At 38.8% G+C, this 27,519-nt stretch overlaps 1 protein-coding gene across 1 annotated transcript; it reads right to left on the reverse strand.

The window, feature by feature from the left end:
* Positions 1-553: 553 nt before the first annotated feature.
* On the reverse strand, positions 554-27,233 carry esamb (endothelial cell adhesion molecule b). Its single transcript, XM_055225991.1, has 7 exons — positions 27,139-27,233; positions 6,969-7,114; positions 6,302-6,503; positions 5,677-5,832; positions 1,733-1,855; positions 1,518-1,647; positions 554-1,101 (listed from the first exon to the last, which is right to left on the reverse strand). The coding sequence occupies exons 1-7, from the start codon at positions 27,191-27,193 to the stop codon at positions 636-638; spliced, it is 1,278 nt and encodes a 425-aa protein (XP_055081966.1). The 5' UTR covers positions 27,194-27,233; the 3' UTR covers positions 554-635.
* Positions 27,234-27,519: the final 286 nt, after the last annotated feature.

Genomic DNA, 27,519 nt, shown 5'->3' on the forward strand with positions numbered 1-27,519 from the left:
CAAACAAATATTTGCCCCACAGCATGGAACAAAAATAGAATTAAATAAACAGACCACCAAACATCAGGTAGGTAAATGTAGAAAACATGTAGGCTAATCGTTGCTCACTAATTGACTGCAACATAAACAAAGTTCATTTCAAAGCCATTTATCAGCCTATTGTATGTGATTCTCAGTCACAAAAAAATGTTAATTTATATTCAAACTGAGCTTGAAGAGAAACGTAATGGTTACCCTGAATTGTGGTTAGTGCAGAGAGCCTGAGAAGAGAGTAAAGGTGAACCCATTAACACAACAGTCGCATCTTAAATAACTAAACTCTACTAAATTCAATCACAACAATGTTTTAACCTGCAAGTCTTCATCTTAAAAGTGTTCTTGTATTTATGCATTGTGTAACCAAATGCCACATAGCTTGTACTCCTAAAAGCTGCGGAAAGTCATTTGAAAAATATTTCTCTGGAATAAAATTGCAGAATAGAAAATTAAACTAAATCAAAGCACAGTCTGAAGAGTAAGAAGCTGAATCAACTATTATGTCCTATATCTTCAATGAAAAGGTGCTTTCCATTTCAAGGCATTCTTCTTCCTGTTTATCGACTGTCCTTTAGCCTCAGTGGAGTTGCTACAGCTGGCTACACTAGAGAGCCTGCTTGGCTTTGAGCAGGCACCATCACTGCTACAGCTCCCATACGCGTCAGGGTGGACGAACTCGTCTGTGGAGACAAAGTAACTGAGGGAGGGACTTCAGGGTGTGTACCCTCTGGCCCACGGGGAGCGCCATTTCCTGGACTCCGCATCATGTATGGGGGAGCACCATTTGCCGTGGGGGGTGGCTTGGGTTTTCGAGGAGCAGTGCCTCCAATGTTGTACCCCGGAAGTCCCTGTAAGGTGTTGGCCTCTCCAGGCCGTAGCTGGTAAGCGTTAATGACAGATCCACTGTCTGAAGCTGGCATTGGGGAATAGGGGTAGTGAAAGTTTGGAGGGTCTCGTGTTCGAGGGCTGGTGGCTATAGATGAAAGTGTGCCATTTTTAGACATGATGTCTGATTCTGTGGTGCTCTTAGCCCAAGATACGCGTTTTGGTGCCTGGGCATCCTCCCTGTACAAGAAAGAAAGCCTGGTTAGAGTGTGCTCACTTAAATATGTAGGATTTGCAATGCATAATAATAATAATAATAATAATAATAATACAAGCTTAGATATCGCCTTGGAAAAATGCACAAGAAATAACATTTACATTTATTCTATGTTTAAAGCTTTGATATCTCCTAAATTTTTCACTAAAACAAATGATCAATATTGTTACATTAAAATCACCATTGATCTGTTTGAGACAATTTCTGTCTCCTGACGACTGACGGTTCTTATTATTTTGCATGGATTATACATTTGAGACATTTTTTTCAAGCATAAGAGTCTGTAAGTAGTTGTGACTATGTATAGAAAATAATATGTATTTCAAATTGACAAATCTCAAATTGACATTGAATCTAATGTAGTTTGGCCTTCAAATACTTGATCTCATTGGCTGTCTCCTCTTCAGAGTCCCCTCTTCTTCTCAGAACAAATATGAGAAACAGCACCATGGCCACCAGTCCCACGATGGAGCCCAGAGTGGCTGCAGCAATCATGCCTGCATTTGAGGCTTGAAAAAAATACACACATTTAAAAAACTTATTTTATTTTTAGGTTTGTAATAAAATAAACTACTGTATTAGACAAATACGTACAGGTGATGACCTCAAGGTTAATGGAGCAGGTGTCTGAGCCGGCTGTGTTGCTGGCTCGGCACACATACTTCCCTGACATGCTTTTGGTGAGGTTACTGAGGCGGAGGGTGCCATGTCTTTCATCTGCAAAGAAGGACGCAGCATTTTTATGAAATGTGATTTGACTGCCACTATCTCAAAAATTCTCACAACACTTTGATTGTGTATTCCATATTTGGATACTGTATTGAAGTATAACAGCATATAACCGGGACTGATACTACATAAATAAAAATAATAAAATAAAAATATAATAATAATAATAATAATAATAATAATAATAACAATAATAATAATAATAATAATAATAATAATAGTAATAATAGTAATAATAGTAATAATAATAAATAATAATAAATAATAAAAATATAATAATAATAATAATTTCCTAGCTACAGAATGCTACAGCAGAAAGTCACATTATACAGTAGGTTGAATTTGTTAATAAATCTTTTACTGGACCCTCTCCGTTTTGCCTTGTGCTTTATATAATGTACCCTGCCTGCAATAATGCCCTCCTTCACAAACAGCCTACACATTCACTTTTCTTTAGTCTTTTCTCACTTCAGAGGTCATGACACGGATAATATGTTTGGTCATTACCGTAGTTTGAACCGGGTATTACCAACAAACACAATCAATTCCTCTTTGCACTTCTTAAATGCTGTTTGTTGCAACACAGATTGTACGGAAATAAACAAGCTTTATGGGAGACTTATCTCCACAAATCCTCTGCAATCCAATTTCAGATATCACATCGCAATATGATTTCATCGGGTGTCATTTTGCTTTCATGGTCACAAGGGAAATAGCTGGTACATATTTTGTCCTATACTGCATTGATAAGGTAGGTGTCTTTTGGTTCACTTTCAAGCTTGTTTATTGATACTGAAACAGAGTTAGAGTTCAAGATTAACACCTAAAAAAATACATACTTCTTTATTGGATCAGAAAATTTTAAAATATAATCCTGACATCTGTATTTATCCCAAAGTCTATGGTTGTACTGTGGTCTGTGGTTTGATTGTACCATCTGCTGCAGCATTGGGACCAAGATTAAGACACACAAGCAGCACACAGTAGTATAAGTATTTTGCTAGAGTGAAATACATTAAAAATCAATAATAACCTGTCTTCCAAAGAATTTATAAACATTAATGACTGTGGCTAGCACCTGCATGTTGATACAGTTTAATACCCAGGCTTGAAAACCAGCTGTGAGAAACCAAACCCAGTTTTGTAGGATTAGCCACATGTTCACAGACCGAGAGCTTGGAGGGAGTTCAAGCCTCACAGCGATGAGGGCCGGAGGGGGCTGACGTGGTTTAGGTGCTGAGGCGGAGCATTACTCATATGATGCTGCCATTACTGCAAGGTCAATGAGCGGCATTCATCAAAGCCGTGAGACCTCACATGTGCTGAATGTAAATCAGCTCAATTTTCATACATATGTAGAGAGCCTCTTCATATAGGCCTATTAATAGTGTCAACTATATATTATACCCCTCAGAAAATCCTGTTAAAAATAAACTCTTGTTCATTCAAAAACTATTTTAAGCGATTTGATTGAACATGGAGTTTTGACACTGTATATAATATGTATACATATTTAAAATAACCACACTGTATTTAAACATATACACACAACCAAACATATATCTTACATTCTTTGAAATCGAGTTGAAAGCAAGCAAAAATTGAAAAACATATTATAATAAATTACATGTATTACATATTGTAATAAATAAGTTCAATAAATGTTGACACTAAATGCAAGATGTTTTAGTGTTAATTTATTAAACTGATAGGAAAATAAAGTCTTACTAATTGAACTGAAAACTCTCATGACCATTTGAACTTGATAAGACAAGCCTTTTAATCCCGACAAGGAACAGATGCCCAGATGAACATCTGAGTGGCTGTAAGTTTACTGTACAATGGGTCTAAAAATTGAGACCATAAGATGAATGTACTGGCAAGTCAAATAAAGTGTAAATAAAAGATAAAAACTCAACCCTTTATACATGATATCATTTATTACAACATGTATTTTTAATGATTACTTTGAAGAACAAAAGAACAAGTATAGAGTAAGTAAGTATAGTAAGTATAACAAGTATAGCTCACAAAATTAACTCATTTGTCCTGTCTGAGCAGCATTTTTTATTTTTATTTTTTTGCTGAATGTGCATCGATAGTTTTGATGAATCAGTGTTTAATATGAACATTTAACATTAAGTGTGGTTACACTTACACCTTTTCTATCACATAATGAATAATCAGCACATTGCTTTAACATGTTGGGTTGAGTTTTTCCTTTAATTTCTTCTACAGGTCTAATGGTATTTGACTAATTAGTGGTGACTATTTGGGGTGTAGGGGTCCGCAGGTACATTTGGGATGGTCCGTGAGGGGATGATATGAGCGAAATCCCTTACCCATGAACCCAAGGACAAGCAAGGGCTGCGGGCAGGATCTCCATTCTGGTGTATTTGTGAGGGAGGAAAGATGGCAAAGACAGTGAATGTGAGTGAGTGTAGAAGGAAAACATGGCACGGAGGAAAGACATGTCCAGAAAGTCCCAAATTCAAGTCAAAATATAACATGGGGTTTGTAAGATTAGACACCAAGGTTGACAGGAAATGAGCAGAAGACAGAGCATCGGCAGAGACAGAGAGATTTATCTGTCAAGTTATTAATACTCTAACGCTAAATTATATAATGTGTCAATCAACACTACGACTAGAGCTTCAGTTAATGATTATTATAGTCAGCTAGTCAATGGTTATTTGTTCAATTAGATGGACTAGACACGTGGAATGTGTTAAAAGCAGTTAAGTCACAATTATTCCAGTTCATCTCTGCAGCCCTAACTACCACACCGCTATTAATCTAAACATGTAAAAAAAGAAATGTTTATATGGTTTACAGGTTTAACTTGTACCTAAACTTTTATTGATTCACTTTTACAGCCCACAAGTGCAGTGTTGATAGTTTAGTGAAGTTCAACTGTCAACATCACATTGACAGGAGGATGGGACATGATTGTCTGGGAAAACCTGAGAGCCCACAATCAGAACGGGTCATTTTTCCTGAGAAAAGACTTGGGACTTTTGTGCTTTAAATAGATCAAAGTAGTCTAGTCAATACAAAATCAATCACTTTAAATCCTGTTGTTCAAAGGCTTCGTGCTTTCTTTGTAGTGTCATTGCCGAGTAATGTCACAATTTAGACAGTTCAGAACATTTTATTTGGTTCCTATTAATCGTATGGTAACAAATAAATAACGCTTCATAATAATATTGATGTGAAGACAATGTTGCATTTTAGTGCTTATGATTTGACTGAGGATGCAGAGACATAATAATTCTTCTTGGTCTACTTGTCTATCAGTGTGCAGCAGTGGATGGGCCTGACTGGATCTGTAAAGAGGATTTGACGCTCGGACATGACAGCCTGACAGAATCAGAGTGTACAATTGAAACGTCTATCAGGAAATCTGTCTATGTATGACCCCAGCGCACAGACAAGTGTTCATCTGCATGTGAGGTCAAAGGTCAACAGCTGACTTCATTTAGACACGTTTGGGTTATCTACTCTACAAGAATAATACATACTGCATAGTAGACTCTCCGATCAGTTGTTAATTGTTTACCATTCAAACATTGAAGATAAACTGTTTTTTTGTCGGTTATAGCAAAATTACACAAGCTTTTTCATAAAATCATAAAATATCCGTTTTAAAATAATATTTCTGTATTTTGAACGATGTATATTAAATGAGACTGCATACCATATTTGTTCATTTCAGGCTTGCTTGTCACAATCAGTTTTCACATATTATCTTTTCTAAACTTATGCTTGGTTGGAGCGATTCAATCCGCTGAAAAGTTTACAAGACTTACTCTGCATTGGTGAAAAGAAGACCTCAGACAGTGGTGCAGCCTTGGTCCATTTGTATTGAGGAGCAGGCTTCCCCTGACTGGATGTACAGCTCAGCGTCACGTTGCCCCTCACCACGGGGTTTCCTGTCATGGTGCAGACAGGGGGCGATGGTGGGACTGTGGGTAGACACGGATAAGTCAACAGACTGTATGATTGAACAAGAAAAAGCAATGACCCTCTTGTGAACTTGTACATAATGCTTTAATCCAGTACTAAAGAAGTGTCACTTGTGTCCCATGAGCACTGGTCATACAACCTACTGCTGCTTGTTAGAAATCAGAGGAAACTTAAGACACGTCTACCTAAGAGTGACACCAATGATGATGACAGAGATCTTTTCATCTTGGCATCACCATGGCAACCAAGCAGAAGTCTGAAGTAAGAAATAAGGCCAACTTTATTAAGGGGCAAGTTATGGCGGCTGTTAGATACCTATTTATATAATATATTTATATATTTGTGCTTGGCTTTCAGTCAGAAGTCCTGATGCTATGTGTTCAGAATGTGTGTTAATTAACATGTCCAAACAACCATACAGGCATTGCACTCCAACCTTTAAAATATTTCTGATGCAGTGGTTTTTACCTTTGACATTTAGGCTCAGCTGTCCTGAAATAAAATCTCCTCCTGGGACGACCACTTGGCACACGTAGCGCCCGCTGTCTGATTCTTGTGTGTTGTTGATGTAGATGGAGAGGTTTGCTGAGGGCATCGCCGCAGTGAAGCCCACTCTTTTGGTGAATACATTTTGGCCATATCCGACCTTACCTGAGCTGAAGTTGATTACCTGTAATTTGCAAAACACAAAGACAAGTAAATTATTTTCATTTTAATGAAGAATTTTTCATTTTTAAAGCATATTTAGTTGCCTTTAAGTGCATTTCTATCATATTAAAACATACAGATTATTCATATAACTGCAATCAACAGTAATCTATATCCATGCAGATGGTGAATGAGTTTTTAGAGAGCCATTGCAGGGTGAAACTAAGATTATATTAATCACGCCTATATAATGTGACACATGTATGTGCAGCTATTGGCAGATGGGATGTCATTAGTGAGACCTTTTTGGACATAATATTGCCTTCTTTCCTTCCGCTGAATCAGACATGAAAAATAATCCTAATCTCTGCGCAGTAACACTTTCCTAATCAGTTCAAATATAATTTGTGTTTGAAAAAAAATTCTTCTTTATGTATAACTCAATTTTAAAACAGCATATGGATACTGTGCAAAGGAGAGCTCTCACCGGAGTGGACTTGTTGGTCTCAAAAGTCCAGATGACAACATTTTTACTGATGTCCAAACTGGGGCTGTACCAGGCCTGCAGCGTCACCATCCGACCCTTCACCACCTCTATCTCTTTAGTGGGGATCTCCACTCCCTCAGTGTCACCTGGAAAACACAAACATTCACAATATACATAAGTACAGACTCAGATATCCAGTGACTACATCAAGAAAAGACTGAAAGGACGAGGATGAAATGAGGATGAGCACTTGCTAAAAATAAAAGACAACAGTAAAACTCACAAGGCACTCCATCACCTGAGCTGCCCAGCTGAAGCTGGATCAGCTGATCCAAGCAGCCTGTCGCAGTCGGCAGCTCCAGTTTGAAGTCTGCTCCAAAACTATCCCAAAGACAGGGGTAACTGCAGCCACTGTAGTAAATCCTTTAGCAAAGTGCCATGGACAGTTAAAATGCTCAGCTGGATAAAGCACAGAGTGAAAATGATTACACAGGCGATGTGGAGAGAGAGAGCAAGCGTTATGATTTATACACAGCCAAGGTCTCCACATCTGTTCACACAGACACGCCTTCTTTCTTTTCAGAAAAGAGAGAGAGAGATGGTTGGCTGTGACACCATGGCAGGGCAGTGTGCTGTGTGAGGGGCATAATAAGCATACATCCATGAACAGACCAGCAGACTAGGGCTTATATAGATTATATAGATTACACAGTGACTTGCTGCAGTCTTGGAGGCTCTGGAACAGCATGAACCTGTCCAGAATGAGGTAAGTCTAGGGACTAATCCTTAAACAATCTGAGGCTCAATCCTTTCACCTCACGTGAGCACAAGGCTCAGCTGGACATGGATATGATGTAACCTGTGGTCAGTGTGTTATTACTGCAACAGTATTTTTATCTAGGCTATGGGTGGTATAGATAACAGCAACTTGAATGACTACACATCAGATCATCATCTGTGGCAGGCAGCTTTATAGCTTTCAGAGTTGGATGTCTGAAACAACAGTGGCTCAGTGGTTAGAGCAGTGGTCCCCCCCAAGTTTGGTCATTGTGTCCTTGTTGTGTATGCATATGGTGTGCGTGTGTGTGTGAGTGAGTGGTAGTGGTCAGAGGGGCTGATGGCGCAGATTGGCAACCTCACTTCCATCTGTCTGCCCCAAAGTAGCTGTGGCTACAATAGTAGCTTACCATCACCGAGTATGGTGTGAATGAATAATGACTTTAGTGTAGTGTTTTAAGGAGCTTCGACAAGCCTATAATCTGCAATAATGATTATGTAAATAAAGTTGAGTAAAATGTAAGCTTTTGTCTTGAATAAACAATCATGAATTATTTGTATTTCTGTTCTTTGTTGTTTTCTCTGTTGAATTATCCCAAAAAAATGCAGAATGAGATTAACCTGCATGTCTGTATAGAACCCAAACTGACCCTAAGAAGCATTAGAAGAAAATCAAATCATGCTGCTGTGTTAAGCCCTCTACTGGACAAGCCTCACCAGATTAATATGTGCATATCTGAACATATTATAATTATTATTATTATTATTGTTGTTGTTGTTGTTGTTATATCAGTGTGTGTATGATTGTCTGCTTGCTTTGCCTACAAACCTTTTTTATGCTCAAATCATATTTTCTTCTGAATAGTTGTTGCTGTTCCATTATAATAGAATAGCTTCATATTTGTATCATGACCATAATGCAACACCTTTTTCAGATCAGATTAAAGTAGGCTGTTTCAGATGAGACAAGCCTGGAGGTCATTCACTTTTATGTGAATGGGACTTGAGGTCACTGCAGACTGCTTTGAGAGCAGGTTTATCCTCAGAATTATGTCATTCGATTGTTTATAAAATGAAGAAAATCTTCACTAATCTGTGTCTGTCTCCAGCTGCGGTGTGTGTATCTTAAACCACAGATAGTAGTTCAACATTTGGATCAAGTAACTAAATCCTTCTCAGAAAAAAAAAAAAAGAAAGTCTGCCAATAACAGGGATAAAGATATGATAGTATGCAGCTTGTGTAAACTCTGTCCTAATTACACTGTGCCGTGGGCTATAGCTCTACCCTGCCACACTTTATATCAGCTAATTGGATTCTTCTCTTTTAAAAAACAATGTTTTGTTTGTCTTCAGGGCATCCTGGATATGAGCTATTGTTTGTAAGTTAACAATCCAACAGCAATTAATGCAGCAAGAGTGTGTAGCTCCAAGTGTTCAGATGGAGCGGTGTATTTTCTGTAGTACCAATAGTCGCCCACAGAGGGCAGCACATCCAAATAATTAAGGACGTGTCTCTGAATAAAGGATCTTTTATCGTTTATTCTTAAAAGTAAGGTGAGACTTGTATCCAGCTGTAGAGCGTGGATATAGAGTGATGATGTTCTCCTCCACATTAAGACCAAATTGAGTGTACACAGTGTGTATTCAGTGTGCCCCGTGTGATACTGCTTAGTACCTGGTTTTAAATCCCTGTGGAGCAGTGGTGAATATTAAGTCGTCCTCTTTAGCAGCCCTGCTCTATCTCTCCAGTAATCTGTTCCTCCTCCTCCTGTCTCGCTCTGGAGCAGATTGAGCTGATGTGTGTCTTCACTTAACTTTTGCACCTCAATCTAACACAGGAGAGCCCAAACTTTGTTTCCTCTATGGGTCAAAATGAAAGCATATTAATGTTTTTCTGCAAAGATATTTATGATAAAATTATTTTCTTGTGCTTTTAGGGGGTAGAGTCAAACCTGAACCTGCTGCGAGGCAAGGGTTCTAGCCATTTAGCCACTTGTGCAGTGAATATTGGCATTATAGTGTACACATTTCCCCGACTTCAGTCTCACCCCATGTGCCTTTACGATGCTGTCACTTCATTCATTCAGACATTCTTTGTCCACATGACGCTTAAATTTCTATGGACAAGGTATTTTGCATTCAAAATGCCACAAGATCCCAAGACGAAACATTTAATATTGACATCGATCTCCCCCAATATGATTTACTTACATTAGATAAGAAATTTAATAATAGTAATATTTTTTGTGTAGCCACTGATTATTCACAAACAATAGATCATAACAACAACTTTCAAACAACATATATAGTAATAAAATATAGATTTTGTATAATTATGTCAAAATGTGATCAGCTCGTTCTGGTGAACACCATTTTGTGGGAATTTTCATGGTTTTTGTGTTTTGTGGAAGTTGTGTCTCTTTAAATTACACTTCTAGTCTAGTATTATTGTTTGTTTATTTTTTTTCACAGTTGGATTTTATATGAATAAATGGCCTCAGAAGCACAGTCATTAAACACAATCATGCATTATTTACATTATTTGTAATCAGTCACACTCTCCACAGAAGAACACTTTCTTAGCAACCGCAGATGTGACCTTTATGTTTAAACAGCTTCTATGAAGCACCACTACTGCTGTGCCTTATTTGTTGAAATTAAAGTGGGGATTTGTATGAACAAAGGAGGAAATTGGGTTATTCTCTAACTTTGTACCCAACAAGAAAGAGAAGAATGTAGGACAACAGTAGGGGCGTGCTGAAGTAAAAGTGCCTACTGGACTGACCCTGCAGGCCTGGAAACAGATGGTGCTTTAATAATAAATATTTGGGGAAGCTTTCTCAATTGGATTACATTACTGTAATCTCTGCAGCTATTTTTAAGTGTTTTGGGCGTGCTATCTCGTCTCACTCACTTTAATCCCTTTTAACTTTCCATTGTGTTGAAATTGATTAACTACGCATGGCTCTAAACTTGTTAAATCTGCACAATTCTCACAAGAACATTTTTGAGCAAATACAGAACACATTTCAACTTCTGTAGTCAACTATCTCAAGGTATGGATGATTTTATAGTGAAACTCTTTTGGGGTCAACTAAAGATGAACAGCCCCTTTCAAACAAACAGGAAATAAGGACCTGCATGGAAACAGGATCCCATGAAAATAATAGGGTCAAATTTTCACCAAATTATCTGGAAAATTAGTGGAATGATCATTCTTAACCATATATATATATAATTATTATTATTGTTAAAACTACATTCCTGTCTTTATTTTTCGTAAATCTATAGAAAAGTTGAGTTAAGTAGGACTGCTGCTGACTAAACACCTGTGCACCTTAAAAGGGGCTGTGGCTGTTTCCACTAGAAGGAGCTCACAGTTATTATGCAATGTATATGTCTATTATGTAGACAGAGAAGTACTAGTAAAAGGCAGAAAAAATCTCCAGCCAACTGACATGCTTTCTCCTTTCTGCTGTGGTTCATGTAAAGCCTTAATAAAAGTAGACTAATAAAAACTATTGTCGACTAAGACCATCGACCAATGAATCAACTACATGACTACAGTCCTAGAGTTAAGTATATGTGCCTTGTTTAAGTGAAGAACACTGTTATGTCACAATTGTAATTTCAATTGAACAGAGAATGTTAGAATCATTATATAAAGAGTAATAATACCTACAACATTCACATTTACCATGACTTTGAACTGTGACCAGTAAAGGCTTAAACCATTTAACCTTGGATCAAACAGGAATGTAAAATTCCCTGCAGGTAAACACAGATTTACAGGAGTGAGGATAGATAACCGTATAAAAGGACAAACTCTCCCTCTGGCTCGTCGCTACCACGGGGCTATTATGAAATACACACCTTTTTGCTTAACTAGGCACCATTTTTCATACACATAAAGGTGCCTGAATGAACTTACAAGCCGTTTTAGTATTTGCAGTTTGTCCTATAGAGATTGTTTGTGTGAGTGATTATGTATTCACACTTACAGTGGTATGCATGTTTGTGTAGGATTGAATACCCCTCGTGTCTGTTTTACAGCTCGGATATCCAACAGTGTTTAACCACAACGCCCTCTGAGCTGGAAAACCTCAGCACACAGGGTGCAATCAGTGTGTTTCTATTGGTCATTAGCAAACTCCACACAACCTGTAGCTGTGTATGTGCAAACAAGAACGCCATTGTACCATTAAGAGGGTTACCCGAGTGGGCGGTTGTTTGTAAACTCCATTTGAATAAGCCATTAGGTTACTTAGCATTATGGAATTATTAGTAACCACTGCTTGCTGACTCAAACCAGCTGTCCATCACAAGTCCCCTTTCTCTCACCCCTGTCCCGTGCACTCAATGGGGCAAGCGGCATTAGAATTGCAGTGCTTAAATGGGTCTGCAATGCTACACCACGACAGCGCCCACCACCCTCGCACCTCCACGGGTCTTTGAAGGAGATATTTATAAACCATTAGTGTGGCAGCACTGGGGCGAGGGTGGCTGTTTTATCTGGCAGATCTGTCGTGTGCTTTCCCCACTGTGGAAGAGGCAAAACGGCGTTATCAGAGAGACAGAGAGATTGTGCCGATGATAAGGCGAGCAAAAAAAAAAAACAGTCCCGGTTGCGATCCCCTTTGCCGCTGGGACAGGAGGGCTTAATGCAGTGTAATTAAGGAGCTGAGTGATATGATTTCAGATTTCCACACAGCTATCAGCAGAGGAGTGCGGATTAGCATCGGAGCGCGCAACATGACAAACTCAAAGGCTTTCCAAGTTTATCGTGAAGATAGTGAGGTTACAGTATGAGAGTAAACATTAAACATTTGCAAAATCAAGATAAAGGTGTAAAAAGTCACTTCACAATGTCCTGGTATATTTTTAAAGCATGAATTTCCACATATTTTTTGCTTGTTTCAGTATGTTGATAGGATATGATAGGAAATGTACCAACAAGAGCAATAAAACAAGTCCATATGGGCCCTACACCTGACACCTACGTGCTTTGGTCAGGTTCAAAGTTCAAATAGGAGATCAAATCTAAAGAGTCAAACAACACTTGTGCTCCACCTGAGACCAGCGTTCTCATATTAATGTTACACCTGTACAATGCAACTGTGTCTTTCTTGAAGCCATCACCTCATAAACGGCTTCAAGCAAGACACAGTTGACTAGTTTATTTTAAGTCCATTTACTAGCACACTACAGCAGTAATTACACACAAGTCCAGTCGATCCCAGGTGATCCCATCCTGTATTATGGGCTTCTCTACTTTACTTAGGCTTCCCGTCTACATCTATACAAAAGCATTTTTTAAGCCAACTCGACAAATACACATTTGTGCTTTAGACAAAAAATTCTTCCCTTCAAATTACAATAATCATGATTTTTTTTCAATATTTCAGAAATGCATGTAGTGCGTGTCATAAATATGATTATGGGAATGGAGGTTTATGCTATAAATTGTAAGCAGACATAGGCCTGTCACGATTACATTTTGAAATTCGATATATTTCTGAAGTAAATACAGATGATTAAATAATGATAATGAAAGTAATTATTGTCACTGACACAATAACCCAAGAGCAGATTTAAACCACAAAAACTGTTCTAAATCTGCAATAATGTTAAAAAATCATGAGCTGCAATAAATACCAGAATGAAACACTTAGTACTTAGTTTGCATCTGTAATGAGTCATAGATTCAACGTTTTACAGCTTAAATCTAATCATATCACTAAAAAATAACAAAAAAAATTCCCAGGATAAATATGACCCCAAAAAATATATTGTTCCACTTTTCATATATAGAACAATAAGCTCATATAGTATATCAGGCCTGAGCCGACAATGGGTCAGTAGAATCACAGCCAGTTAAGTCTTTCAACTGAGTGTCTTTAACCACAGTGATATAGGCTTTTACCTGCTGTTTAAACACATTTAAATGTTGATGTTTCTTTTGTTCTGCTTTACACTTGCTCCTGTGTTTCACCTCCTCCTCTCTCTTAGGTGCAGCCTCAGGAGCAGCGGAGAATGTGTGGCACTTTCCACTCTCAGCTGTCTCGTCCTGTGTTGATTCATGGTGAACACAGCGCAGCGATTTGCACTGGTAATTTAGCGTTTGCTGTGCATTACTCAGCTAATGTGACGCCTTATTGATCCCTGTAGGGACATGTTCTGTTCCCAGTGAGGTCCTGGTGCAGTAGGGTCAGTAACAGGAGAGGCCGCTGCAGCTGGTAAAGATTCAGTGTCTGAAGGATGTGCTCCTCACAAGGCTAAGACCTCAGGGCTGTGGTTCGAGGACGTTCAGCTCAATATGCTTCCAAGAAATCACATTCTTCCTGTTTCACTGCACACTTGTGATGCCAGCACTTTTTTATTCATTGAAGGCACTACATTAACATTATACCATACAGTTTGCATTTTTTTATTCAATATAAAATGAAAAGTCCGTATGTAAATCAAACGATGGAATAAGTGCGCACCTAATTAACCTTGATTACTGAGTGGAACCTGATTAAGTAGTTCTTTAGTAGTTTTAAATATTAGCTGTGTTAGGTATATTTTTTTATTTTAAAAACTCGTTAACTTAAAAAACTGCGCTAGAAAACAAATGCCAACATTATCGCACTACTTTCTCAACAGCGTTACAGTATTTGTGCATTACCATTAATTTATTCAGATTCAGAAAACCTTATTTATCCCCAAGGACAATTCATTTGTAGCTCCATAGCCCTGAATTCAAATAATTTATAGCACATGTTGTAGCTACTGGCAATCATTTTAGTGACGGTGAAGACTCCTTTTAATGAGCAGAACAGGAGCAGGGGTAAAGGGCCAGAAACTGTTGCACTGAGGAAAAGAACACAGCGAGGAGGGCAGGGGAGGTGCCACTGAGAGCGGGCGACAGGTCTGCACCCTGCACACACCCTTACAAAGGATGTGCCACAAGCAGAGCAGGACAGCCTCTGATCAGGTGGGTCTCATAAGTACTCTAGGGATGGACGAAACCAGTGATCCAATACCAAGTAATAATGCTATGACAAGTATCACAATATAGTGACAGATTAAAATTAATTGTCCGGCCATGACAAAGTATTTATAGTCCCTGTGACATGATTCTTACACTTAATTGTTATATTACAGTTTATATTACATTTTCTTGTCCTAACACTACATATACACAGGACAATGGTGTACGTTCCTAAAGCGGACATGAGAATGTAGCTTATTGCTTGTATGAGGGGAGCAAAACAGTATATATTATGTTTAGATTGAAACCACCATAGAGAACATTGCCCTCATGTAATGACTGCCAATGAGGGAATAAGACAAGGCCCGGCTGATTGAATTACCTGAAAAGGCTGTATGGGAACCACTGATATTTAATAATAAATAGGCCCATATACACTCAGCCAGGATTGTTCCGGCGTGATGCACCATATATTTCAGCTATTGACTTTAACACAGCTCTATTTGTGGAAACACAGATGGGAACAGATGTACAAACAGACTCGCAAACATAACAAACGCCACACAACACAAATGCTGCCTGGTGCACAATTTGTCTGGCGTTTAGAGGGATGTTGAGTTTCCGCACCTTGACATGATGGAAGAGGGGCTTTTAGGGCTTTTGTCTAAGTGCCTGAATAACGCACTGAACGGTTGCTCTCCAGAGAATTGAGTGTGGCATCTCTTTTAAATGGTTAGTGACAAATGAAAGAGATTTATACTGGTGTTAAAGTAATCCTCCTGAGCTACGCAAAGTACTGCTGCAATTAGTGTTTTGATGCAATGTACATAGTAAGTGCTCCATAATTACACATTAGCGCTGGAAGATTAATCAAAATGAGAAAATGACACCTTTTAGTTTGGTTCTGTATCTTCTGAACTGGTTGTGAAAATGTCTCAGCAGTCGGCATATATTCTTTAAGTCTTTAAAACTACCATCTGCAAGTTTGATTTGATTTTTTTTCACCAGTGGATGTCAAATGTGAAACTTACACTGGCTGCTGCATCCCGTTTCATGCTCCTATCTCCTTTCTTTAATCACAGACCCTGTACACAAATGTGCTTTTCAGTCGCGTTAGTTAGAATTGGCAGAAAATAATCCGCAGTGAAACTAAACAAAACTGAAGTTCCTCCTCTATGTGTGGCGACTCTGTTAATGGCAGCTAAACACTTCACGTGGCATGTACATTTTACAACTAGCTTATGCAGTTCCATCTAATACAACTCCATTGGATAAATTACCCTATTAAACTGAAGAACATTTGATGTATCCAGGCAACAAGCACAGAATTCCCCATTTTTAGTGAACGTGCAGGCTACGATTGGTCTTAACTGGAGCTGGTGCACTTAGTACTAACTATAGGCCACAGCTAAGCCCGGTGTTAGAGTTAGAACCGACTCAACTTAAGAGGAGAGGAGCACTCGGTCAATATAATTACAGATGGTAGCTTTAAGAGTAAATTCATACCTAGATGTAGATTTTAACATTTCTGCTGTTTTCAAATGTTAGTTAGTATCATATAAAACAATGTATACTGCGTCTAACAGCTGTGGGCAGATTCCTCCCAGTGCTTAAAGGCCTCAGTAGATTTTCATCCTCTAGGTTAGAAATATGTAATCTTATAGTGACTTTGAAATATCAACAAAACACATCTGAACATTTACAGCTGAACCACATAGAGGTGACACAGAGAATCCCAGATGACAGTAAACCTAAAAGATTTAGACAGCATACATTACCTTGGCTTAAATCTCTTTTGTCCAGATCTCTGTGGTCAGTGGGCAGCAAAAGGGTTAAGCCTTTAATTCTTCCACACTTCCACAAAGCATTGATTACAGTGGATCAGTGGATGGGTGAGGCCACCGAAGTTGTCAATATGTTTTTTTTTATTGTCTATGCAATATATGTGGAGGGAACTCGCACTGTTTTATGGGGGATTGGTTAGACTCAAAGTGTCACCAGTCAGCCTCCCCTTTCCCCTCACTACACTTCCCCACCACACACACACACACACACACACACACACACCCCCACACACCCCCACACACACACACCCACACACACACACACACACACCCCCACACACCCCCACACACACACACCCCAACACAGCCGTCTAAGTGCAAATGTCTTTCACATAAACGATCAGCAGACCTGCTCTATAAGCTGCCTCTCCATGCTCTAATCCTATTACTCACCCGAGCGGCTTTAGAAACCAGGGAGGCCAAAGACAAAAGTTGTACACAAGGCGACATCATGACTACTGTCCTCCGACCCCAGAGACCACCACATGAGCATACAATACATTACTCATCTTTTATGAACGTTTTGATGATTCTGGAGACACATTTGCAGAGCTGCACTATTGAATCAATGTTTCTTTAAAAAAAAAATGTAAATGATGTGAAAGCAACAAATCTTTATCCACTAAATGGTACATCGATTGAAAGAGTCACCACCTATAAATATCTTGGGCTTTGGCTTGACAAAAACTTATTCTTTAAACAACATATCTCATAATTATGCAACAGCCTAAAATCAAAATGATCCTTTTATTACAGAAACAAATATTGTATGTCATTAATTTACAGAAAATGAATTAGATGGATCATGGAGATGTGGTGTACACACAGACTTTGGCCTCTGCTTTGAAACGGCTGGATCCATTCTTTCACTCTGCCCTTCGTTTAAAACACATCACTGTATTCTCTACGAAAAAGTGGGTTGGCCATCACTGTCTTTTAGGAGAGAACAGCACTATATCAAACGTATCCATAAGGGACTACTTCAAAAACTGCCAAAATACCTCACCTGCTTGTTATTCATTGACACCGGAACATTTAATACTAGATCACATGACTGCATACGACTAAGGACTAGCTGCACCAAAACTGAGATGAGAAAGAGGCTTTTAGCTGTTCTGATTCACAAATACTGAACATACTCCAAGGAAAAGCAAAACTGGATACTTAAGTCACACAATTGCAATTTAATAATCTGAAAACAAACTGTTATACACACCTGCACCTGTTTTTTTATTATTTTATATGGACTATAGTATATATTTGTTTGTTTTCTGTTTGTATTGTATTTTCAAAAGGACACCCATGAAAAAGAGAGTCCAAGTGCTCTCATTGGGTCCTCCTTTATCAATAAATATAAAGAATTAAGTTGAACGAAATTCCTATAACTCGGTGTAGTGGCATAATTATATATTTCTGTTCTATTGTGAGACAAAGGTGAGACTAAGATCCTGGCAAACATCTGTGCCATCCTGGTGCCTCTAGTTTAGGTTGATTATTTATGCATATCCTCATGATTAAATTAAAACACGGGGCTATGTCTAAAAAGTACTTGAAAAGAACATTACGTCATCAAATTTTTAAATCTGACCTAATGCCATTTGACTCATAGATGAGCTCAACGTAACAAGTAACATGGGGTATTCTCAGAAACAAACTGCTTCTTTAACCTTTTGTTTTGCCGAGAACTGTTTTTGAGAAAAGAAACATGATCCGGGAGCTTGAAAAACACATGAATTAGTCTGAATGTCTGTGCTCTTTTATCTAGTCTCTACCTACTGAGACACAGCTGGTCTGTTAAATGCTTTTACAGTCTTTATTTTGTCTTTTCCTGCTGGTCCAGACAGAAGCGCTGAGGACGAGATCTCCGCTGTGAGGAGTGTGAGCTGCTCCTCTGGTAATGACACTGTTTGGGTTTGAACTGATGAATAAAACATCTATAATATTAAGACTGGTGTTGTGAACCCTGCAGTGAAACTAGAGCACTTTTACTCCTTGTTATCTGTTTGTTACATTAAACATTTATCACAAAAACAGCACAGAACTTTATTATCTCTTCTTGCTTTAACGCTGACAATACTGTATGTAACAGAATACAAGACATGGCTTAATCTGTAGATAATAAAAAAGTAAAACTATGAAATCTAAATATAGGTTGTGATTACCATAATGCCACCATGCCCCCTTACTTACTAGCAAATGGTATTAAATGGTATATGGAAGAGTTTGGACGGCACATTTGTCCCACAGCCCAGTGTCTACATTCTAAGTTCACATTGTATAAAGTTTGTTACTGCTTTTTCTGTGCAAAATCTATAAAAATATTTGATGTGGGGGTTTGCAGTGGAGGTGCTATGGTTACTGGCCTTATCAGGTTGGAGCAGGTCTCTTTGAGGCAGCTGTGTTCACCAGATCAATTTAGAGGACCAACCAACCTCTGGGGCTGGAAATAGACATGAGCAAATCCACCCCTGATAAAATACTGCCTCTTATATGTAGCTTACGGCATGAGCAGCTCCATCTCCCGTGCAATTAACACAAGTCTATATGTTAAAGGTATTCTAAAAAATGACATTTTCTCACAATGTAAAACAGTCTGGTATTTGAATCTTTTTCAAACTCACAATTAAAACATTATTATTACATTATCTTTTTTTTTTTTTTTTTATTACTGACCTTTATTTAACCAGCTGAGGTTTGAAATCTCCATTGTACATGTTTCAGTGGAAGAAGCAACCTGAACAACTCAACTCAAAAAGGCAAAGGCAACATGCAGACTCCGTACAGAGGGTCTGCATCACCCTGGAATCAAACCCAGAACCTTCTTGCTGTGAGGCGAGAGCTCACTCTACTGCTCCACTAGGCCACACCTCAGACAATCTTTGAACCATTAAGTCAGGAAATAAAATCACTAATATAAGACACAGCGTAATAGACTCCCAGTCCAAGATGTGGACACATGGTATGGCTGTGTTTTTAAACCATTTATAAATCATTGATATTATCAGATAGATGATATCAAACCGTAGCATCTATTTTTATACTGTTGCAGTGTTGCTCTATTTTGATAATGGACCATGAGTCCAGAATAACACTGAAATGAAAAACACGAAAAATTACCTTGAGCTTAAAGGCTATAAGCCTATATAAAAATAATGTATTACTTACTGAAAAAGAGACTTAAGATCATTCTTCACATCAAATGTGCTACTGTGGTCAGCTATATTAAAGTAAAAGCAGGCGCTGGTGGCAGAGGGCTGTAGACATTGGTGATGATGCCGGGAAATGTCCGTCTCTTCGCACACTCAGGCCACTCTGATGCATCACAGGCTCAGAGACACTGTGACAGTGCGAGTGACGGCAGGGTCATTACTCTGACCAGCTTCTGTCCTCAGTCTTTTCAAAGAGCCAATTATTCCTGAGTCTGACAGATTCTCCAGATTATAAAATAGGACCCAACCCTTTATCCGGCGTGTGTGGTCATTTCTATTTTGAGCTTTAACACCCCGAGGTATACATTGTAATGGCAATGGCCTAAGCACCACTGGGGACAAAGAGAGTGAAAATTTGATCCATAAACTAAATTGATGTTACAGCCACAATAAATACCCAAGGGGCGTGGAACTAAGTGGTGGGTTTTGTGGTAACAACAAAAGCCATTGCAGTAGGATTTATGTGAACACGTAAGGAGTCCTGGAGAAATACACTGTCAGCATTAAGCACAAGGTAAAGAGGAGGTATGCTTTCTTTAAAGGGATAAATTATGTATTTGTGGTTTAGTCCCAATGCACTTATTTAGGAGCATAGTGTGAAAGTAGTGTGCCAGTGCAGCGCAGGCTTGACCTCAGGGACCTGCTTTAGCCTCACATAACCACAGGCCCAGGTTACACCTCCAGCAGATGACACTATTAATCTGGACACAACAAGCCTGACCCATCTGCCGCACAGTCGAGCAACAAGAGGCACCAGGATGGCTCTCACTCCTCAATGAATACTAATCTCTCATCTCAGGCTGATAACATCCGCCGTCACAGCCTAACACACACATATACACACACATACACACACAAAAGCACACACACAAACGCACACACACGTACATACGTACACAAACACACACATGTTGAGTCTAAACTGCTCTGGTCCCAGGCCATTTTACCTATAACTGATTGCAGGTACAGGCTGACTGCAAACCAATCCAAACCTATGACACCTAGAAAAAAATCCCATTTCCTATGGCTCTTTGATAAAAACAGGACTATAATCTTCTAACGTCTTAGCGCAAAACTCATCTTCTGTCCTGACAGCCCATTTCAGCAGTACCACAAAGTCCAGAAAATAAAGCTTTTCCAAACCAGGGATTTTCACGTTTAAATTGTTTACACTTCCATTAGGGTGTAATCTATTCATTTACACTGTGTTCTTATTTATTGGGCACATTTCATGTTTACGCATTATAATCAGTCAAAGTGATCTCGTGAGATCACAGAAGACTGCACTCTAATAGACTGTGCAATAGCCCATAGCCACACAACTTTAAAATGCTGCTGGCATAGGCACACTAAACTTTTCTGTCTCCTCCTGGTTTGTGTTCACTGCTTCCATAAAGAACTCAGACCAGCCGTCACGAGGTGCTTCTGGCAAAACTTGGTAATACATCATCTCTTAAGTATAATTGTATAATTTAATAAGAATTATAGTTGAATATCTACAACTCTTTCCCAAAACAGGAGCTTAAGTCAGGGGAAATGTCCTCCTCTATTTGCCACTTTCCCTTATAATATCCACATTTATTACAGACTTCAAGATTTTACAAAGCAGAGTGGCAATACTTTCATGTGATACACATTATATTAACAAGACATTGCAGTTAGTTCAGAGAGATCTGCATAAAATGACTATAAGTCCAATATTCTAGTTAGCGTTCTTGCGTGTGTGTGTGGGCAGAGGCCTGCTCTCTGAAGTTCACCCACTGGTGCAAAGGTAAAGCAGGAATGGACCTCATTAGTGTGTGCCATTTCCCAGAGTGCACCTGGACTAAACCATCACGACCCTCGCCTACACCTATGGCGTAAATGACATACTGTGTGATGCATCACTCACAGGCTGCGATCAGCAGAGCCGATGCTCATTTAAGGCACATCTTCATCAGGTGTGTGAGGGAAAAGATGTTGGGTCGAAGGGGAGAACAGTGACAGTCTAATTGGCAGAAAGGCTCTGGTCTCTGCACTGGTCTGCTGACTGTTGACGGATCATTAGTCCAGAACTCACAAACTGGCTTCATCAGTCACTGCTGTGTCTGTGCTCCAATAATAAACTGCACCTCCCAACTGTCATTAAGCAATCAGCATAACGTCACAGTGTATTCAAATGTCCATCCCATAAAGTTGAACATTTAATCATGGTATGTTTGTCGATAATGACACAGGGCTTGTGTCATTGTATCGACTGAAATAAATGTACTGTGGTCTAGTGGTAATTCTATCTCTTGTGTTAATTGGGATATTTAATGTGTTGTTGTTTTTTTTTTAAATAACTGAAGGAACCAGATTTGTGGTGAATAGAATATTTTTGCTCATTCACATAATGTCCAGTTCTGTCTGGTACAGTATACTCACATATGTTTGTGAGAGAAACCAGCAGCAGCTTTTCTAACGGGGGTGAGCAGGTTCGGTAGCTCAATCATGAGTTGGACACTATCTGCACTAATTATCAGATGTGGAGATTGTGGAACACTGTATGCTTTTCTAGCCCTGAGAGGCTTGTGGTAGCAATAAATACAAATGCTAGCCAAACAATAATCCTCTTCTCAGCATGTGGGACACATCAGAGGAAAATAACTGGATCCTACAGAGAGGGATGTGACAGGTGTGGTTACTGTTCTTCACAAAGTATAACTCTAAATAGTCCTTTCAACCTTAAGGCTACATGTATGTCCTATTGTACCATATGAAAGCAAAGCAAACGCAGCTATTACATGCTGCCGGAGATTAAACATGAATTCAGGTTCTTTTAAAGGTAAATAATGTTTGACTCCTAAAAACATGGCTAGTCCAGAAAGATTAAAGGGAAAGAAAATATGTGCTGTTGATGCACTAAGAGTGAGGTCTCAGACTTCAAAGGGAATCGTTCTCAAAGCAAAATGCTGACAGTTTTGGCAACATAAGGGGAACCGTATTTTTAAACCTTTTTTTTTTTGCTCCTTTTTTGTTTTTTGAAGTTATTTTATGTTCATAATCATCTCAACTTGTTAAATGAATAAGCAATGATAAAACTTTTTTTGCAATACTGTGTTGAGTGAGACTATCAGACGTGACATAAAGAAAAGTGTAAATATATAATAAAAATCGTATCAGTTTTTGATCATAGTGTTAAAGGCATGCTATGTAACTTTTCTGATGAAGGGTCTATTGGTCTATTTGCCACCAATTTGTTCCACGGCGATGATATTCCTTTGTCTGGATATTGCATTTATTTACTTACAGGTGATGATTAAAAGGAAGAGCAGGTAAGTGCATCAATGCATAAAAAATTGTAGAAAAAGGGAGCATGAAATAGTGAAAAGAGACCTGCAAAACTAAAAAAAAAAAAAAATGAATATACTCGTGCAAAACGCAGTCATGTGCAGTCAGTGAATTGTGTAACTTTTCTTGTGTCTGCCACCTGCTTTTCTCTGTGGAGATGTTATTGCTTTGTCTGGAATGTTTCACAGTCTGACATTAAACTTTTCTATCATCATGGAGAACAAACCATGCCAATTTATTGGTCAGATATCTGGAGTGGAAAGCCCGCTCACACAAAATTTGTTTTTCTAGGCATTTTTGAGCAATAAAACCACCCGTAATTGAATAAATGTAAGGTAAATCTGTTTAATTTAATACTGTGGAACATTCCATAAAACCATTTCCATAGAAACAAAAACAAAAAGGACCCCTAGCTGAAAAGTTACATAGTTAAGCTCTGGTGTCTGCTATCTTGACCGATGCCAATACGATTGAATCTGATGGCCAATAAGCTCTGCCGATATTTTTAGGCCAATATTTTTTGGGCTGATTTATAGGAGCGATTTTGATTAATTTCCCTCAAATTCTGTCATTTTAATTCTCTACAAACTCACCAACAGCCTTTTGTTACCAGAGACCTATAAGAGAGCTGAGTAATTACATTTTGTGCAGGTATCTCTTTGTACTAAAATGCAAAAAAAGCTTTGTGTGCGCTCTTTAGGCAGCAGGTCGGCCAAAACACAATATTGGTTTGTGCTGGAGATTTAAACCCGATGTGCTAAAAAGTGCAAATATCAGCTTAATATAACGGCCAACCAATATATCGGTCTATCTCTATGTAAAACTACTCTAACTTAAGTTCAATGTCATGTTTAATTCCATATCCATCAACAATAACAACTCCAGTGCTCTGTATTTTATGAGGCCAATTAATATGACCCAGTTTTACATAAGAAATCCTTTAGTAACCAAAGGGGGCAATGCCGTCAGTTTAAGTCTGTAACCTCCGCGGGGGTCTGCTGAGCACGTCCACACAAAACTCTGAGCTGACCAGTCAATTAGGCTCCCTCATCAAACGCCACACCGAGGTACGCACCGTCAGCCTAACAAATGCAATGGGCCATGAAAGCGGAGGCAGGCCAGTGGTCAGAGCACCGCACACAAATGTAACTCAATAAAGTCCAGCCGCAGAGAGAGAGAGGTGCACGCTGATGGGTGAGATTCATTACAAGTGACCGCTGCCTCGTTACTGCAGGTAAGAACGGAAACAGGAAGGTTTTTATCATATGTACTGGTTTAATTATAAGATTAATCAGCACATGTGATATACACGTATGAAGAAAAAAGCAAACATTTCAAACTACATTTGTTCAACTTGAGATTTTAGATTGATTTAATTAGTTGCGACGTATTACTAACTCAATGCTGCGCTAAGACGCCTAATGCTGTACAAAGATGCACCGATATGATACTGGCATCAGATATCGGCGCCGATATGGACCATTTTTATAGATTGGATATCGGCTCCAAGATATCAGTTCAGTCGATATCCCATTTTGGTCAATACATTTGTCTAATTTATGACAATGTTGGCCCAAAACACTTAATAATATTTGTTCAAAGTTGTTCTGTAATTACTTTCAATGATAAATAACAGTCACAAAACCAGAATCTATTACATTTTCAGTCTCTGGCCTAGTATCAGGTCGATATCAGGTCGATAAAAAGCTGGATCTGTGCGTCTTAGTGTACGCGCTATCAACCAGGATATCAGGACAATAATTGCTTTACAACATCAGAATAAGAATCATAATCATAAATTCAATTCCATTATTTTAGCAAAGGATTTAGAGGGAAAAAAAAACACAACAATAATAAAAAGTACGTACCAATACAACAATTATAACTCAGTGCTGTGTATTTTAGCAGGAGTGAAGTGAATGAACCTGTCAGTGTCCTGCTCTCTAGTCGTGCCAACACAGCAGGAGAACACAGAGGGGAGGACTGTCATGTTCTGTATGTTACTATAACTCTATGGGAGCTCATGGTATATATGGCGTACTCACTCCAAGAGAAAAAAAACAACAACTCCTACCTCACAAACACACGGAAATATAACAGACTTCAGGAATCAAGACCAAGATTCCTTTCATTTCTAATTGTCAGTGATCTGCTTAATAAAAAGACTATTGTTTATGTTCTGGAAATTAATACTGAGAGACATTTGTGTTTGTTTTTAATAAGACAAAATGAAATTATGATATATCAATATGACATTGTGGGAGGCAGCAAATATTTAAACTGATTGGTATTTTTCACTTGTCTTATATATTTTTAGAGCATGACTTTGGTTGTCCCTAGATCATTCGATAAGCTGGACTATTGTCACTTCACTGGCTAAGCTCTGCAGTCAAATCCATGCGCACAACTGGGATCTGTGTATCTTTTAATGTCTGGCCATCTAATTTCTTATTTAGCTAATCATGCAATATATAATCAGAATTACCATAAGCTCGGAGTTATTTGGTGAGAGGGGTATAGCTGCTCGCAAACAGCAGCTTACACACCACGAGCCACGCAGCTCATTACAGACCGGCCATCAAATGTGTACAATCTGAGGACAATTTATAAATGTCATCACTGCAACAGCCAAACAGAAAGGCAAAGGAGATAAGAGGCTGCCAGTGGCCTCACTATGAGTTCCTCATAACACAGTGCAACAGAATGGATATCATTTTTAGAAATATGCCTTTTGAGGGGGGCAAAACAAATAATGTGTCTCTGTTTGTTTATTTGTGTGTCATGTGTATAGTAGTTTATTTATTTGCTCTATTCAATTGGGTCTCGGAATTTATCTAGGTGGAAAATTAATAGATTTTAGGGACATCTTAAAAAGTCTAAAGCTGCACAGTTGAAGTTTTGATAAAAAGAAAAAAAAAAAATACTCAATATGTGCCAGGTCTGCAGTGGAGCGCAGAGACCTATAGCAAATTACTGTATGAGTCTATGTACACAGTAAAAAAAAAATACTGTACATTAAAGCGTGCATTTTTTTTTCTTCTACGTGAATTGGTAATTCAGAGCAAGGTTTCCAAAAGGACACTGGGATTCCTTTTGTGTCCCCATCTTTGGATGACATTTGGTTTGAACCAAACCGATCCTGACATTAAGATAGGGTTTGTAACAATCTCTGATTTTCACTCTAGAGAAAGCCAACATCTGTGAAGAAGTGAAGCAGGAGCACAGCTGACAGCTACAAGATTGGCCAATTCAGACAAGCCAAAGGGGCTTTGGGAAATTGCTGTGGGACTGAAAAGAGCATGTGGCGATAGGAAAGGCACAAATTAACAGCATTTAACCCAAACATTAGTAATTAGGCTGTGATGTCACTGGGTCTAAGTGTCTCGTACAGTTTATCCTGGTGGGATAGAGGTGACACTTAAGCATTTAGAATCAAGGTTTAAAGCTGACAAAGCAATTAAAGTTTCTTCTGCACCATTATGACTGAGTGCAGGCAGAGTGATAGTTAATGTAAGATGCTATTATATTTGACCTTAATAGTTTCATGACCCACATCCTAAATCTGACATGTGGGATTTCTGAGCCCAAATCTTTAAAGGACATCCTGCTCTTTCAGGTAGAAATCTCACAAGCGCCAGTAACCTTCCAAAGAAACCAAAAAGGAATAACATTTAACTTTCCAGCGTTTCAGGGCATTCAGCCATGCGAATACATCATTCTTCCTCTAGAAATAACAGTGCCTGTGCATAGAGACCTTAAGAAAGACAAAAATTGCTAAATGACAGCGCTATTCTGCAGCTCACTGTATCATTTATTCTATTTCATAGCCTCAAGAAATAGGCTCTATCCTACTGTGGGCAAATCATTCTAACAAAAATAGGTCTAGATCTAGTAGGCTTCTAAAAGTTTGTTGTGAGAGGCTCATTACAACTTACAGCACCGTAATTAACAATGAAGGCATATACGCTCTTCACGTGCGCGGGCGCACCTTGAACCTACAGCTGATTTTCACGCGACTTGCGGCTTAATTACGCTGAGTAGTTTAATTAGCTTACCTTGAATAATCCACATTAACAGCAGCACGGCTCCAAGTCTCGTCCTTATCCCCATGGCGCAACATTCACTTGACTTGATCTTCAAAGTTCTCTCCAAAACACTCAACTTGACAAAGTGCCGCCACCTCTGCCGCCTGTCTCTCCTCTTCCTCTTCTTCTTCCTCTTCTTCTTCGCTTAATTGTCTTCAGGTATCAATTAGCGCGCGGCAGAAAGCGAGAGTGGGAAAGGGGGCACACTTTTCCCTCATGACGCCGAGAAGAAAAGCTGCTCTATAGTTTTAAACACGTCAAAACAGCGCCTGTCTCCTTCATCTCACCTGCGCGCGGTAAACGCAGGACGCAGACGTGTTGCAGACGTGCTTTCCTCCTGCTCACACTCGT

This window comes from Periophthalmus magnuspinnatus, chromosome 13, assembly GCF_009829125.3.
Source record: "Periophthalmus magnuspinnatus isolate fPerMag1 chromosome 13, fPerMag1.2.pri, whole genome shotgun sequence".
Lineage (NCBI taxonomy): Eukaryota > Metazoa > Chordata > Actinopteri > Gobiiformes > Gobiidae > Periophthalmus > Periophthalmus magnuspinnatus.

What these genes read in the sequence shown, in the direction of transcription:
- esamb (XM_055225991.1), bottom strand. Translation starts at nt 27,193, where the DNA reads ATGGGGATAAGGACGAGACTTGGAGCCGTGCTGCTGTTAATGTGGATT. An exon ending in GTTAATGTGGATTATTCAAG is followed by an intron (nt 7,115 to 27,138) that starts GTAAGCTAATTA and finishes TGTGTTTTCCAG; the next exon opens with GTGACACTGAGGGAGTGGAG. An exon ending in TAACCTTGAGGTCATCACCT is followed by an intron (nt 1,648 to 1,732) that starts GTACGTATTTGT and finishes ATTTTTTTCAAG; the next exon opens with CCTCAAATGCAGGCATGATT.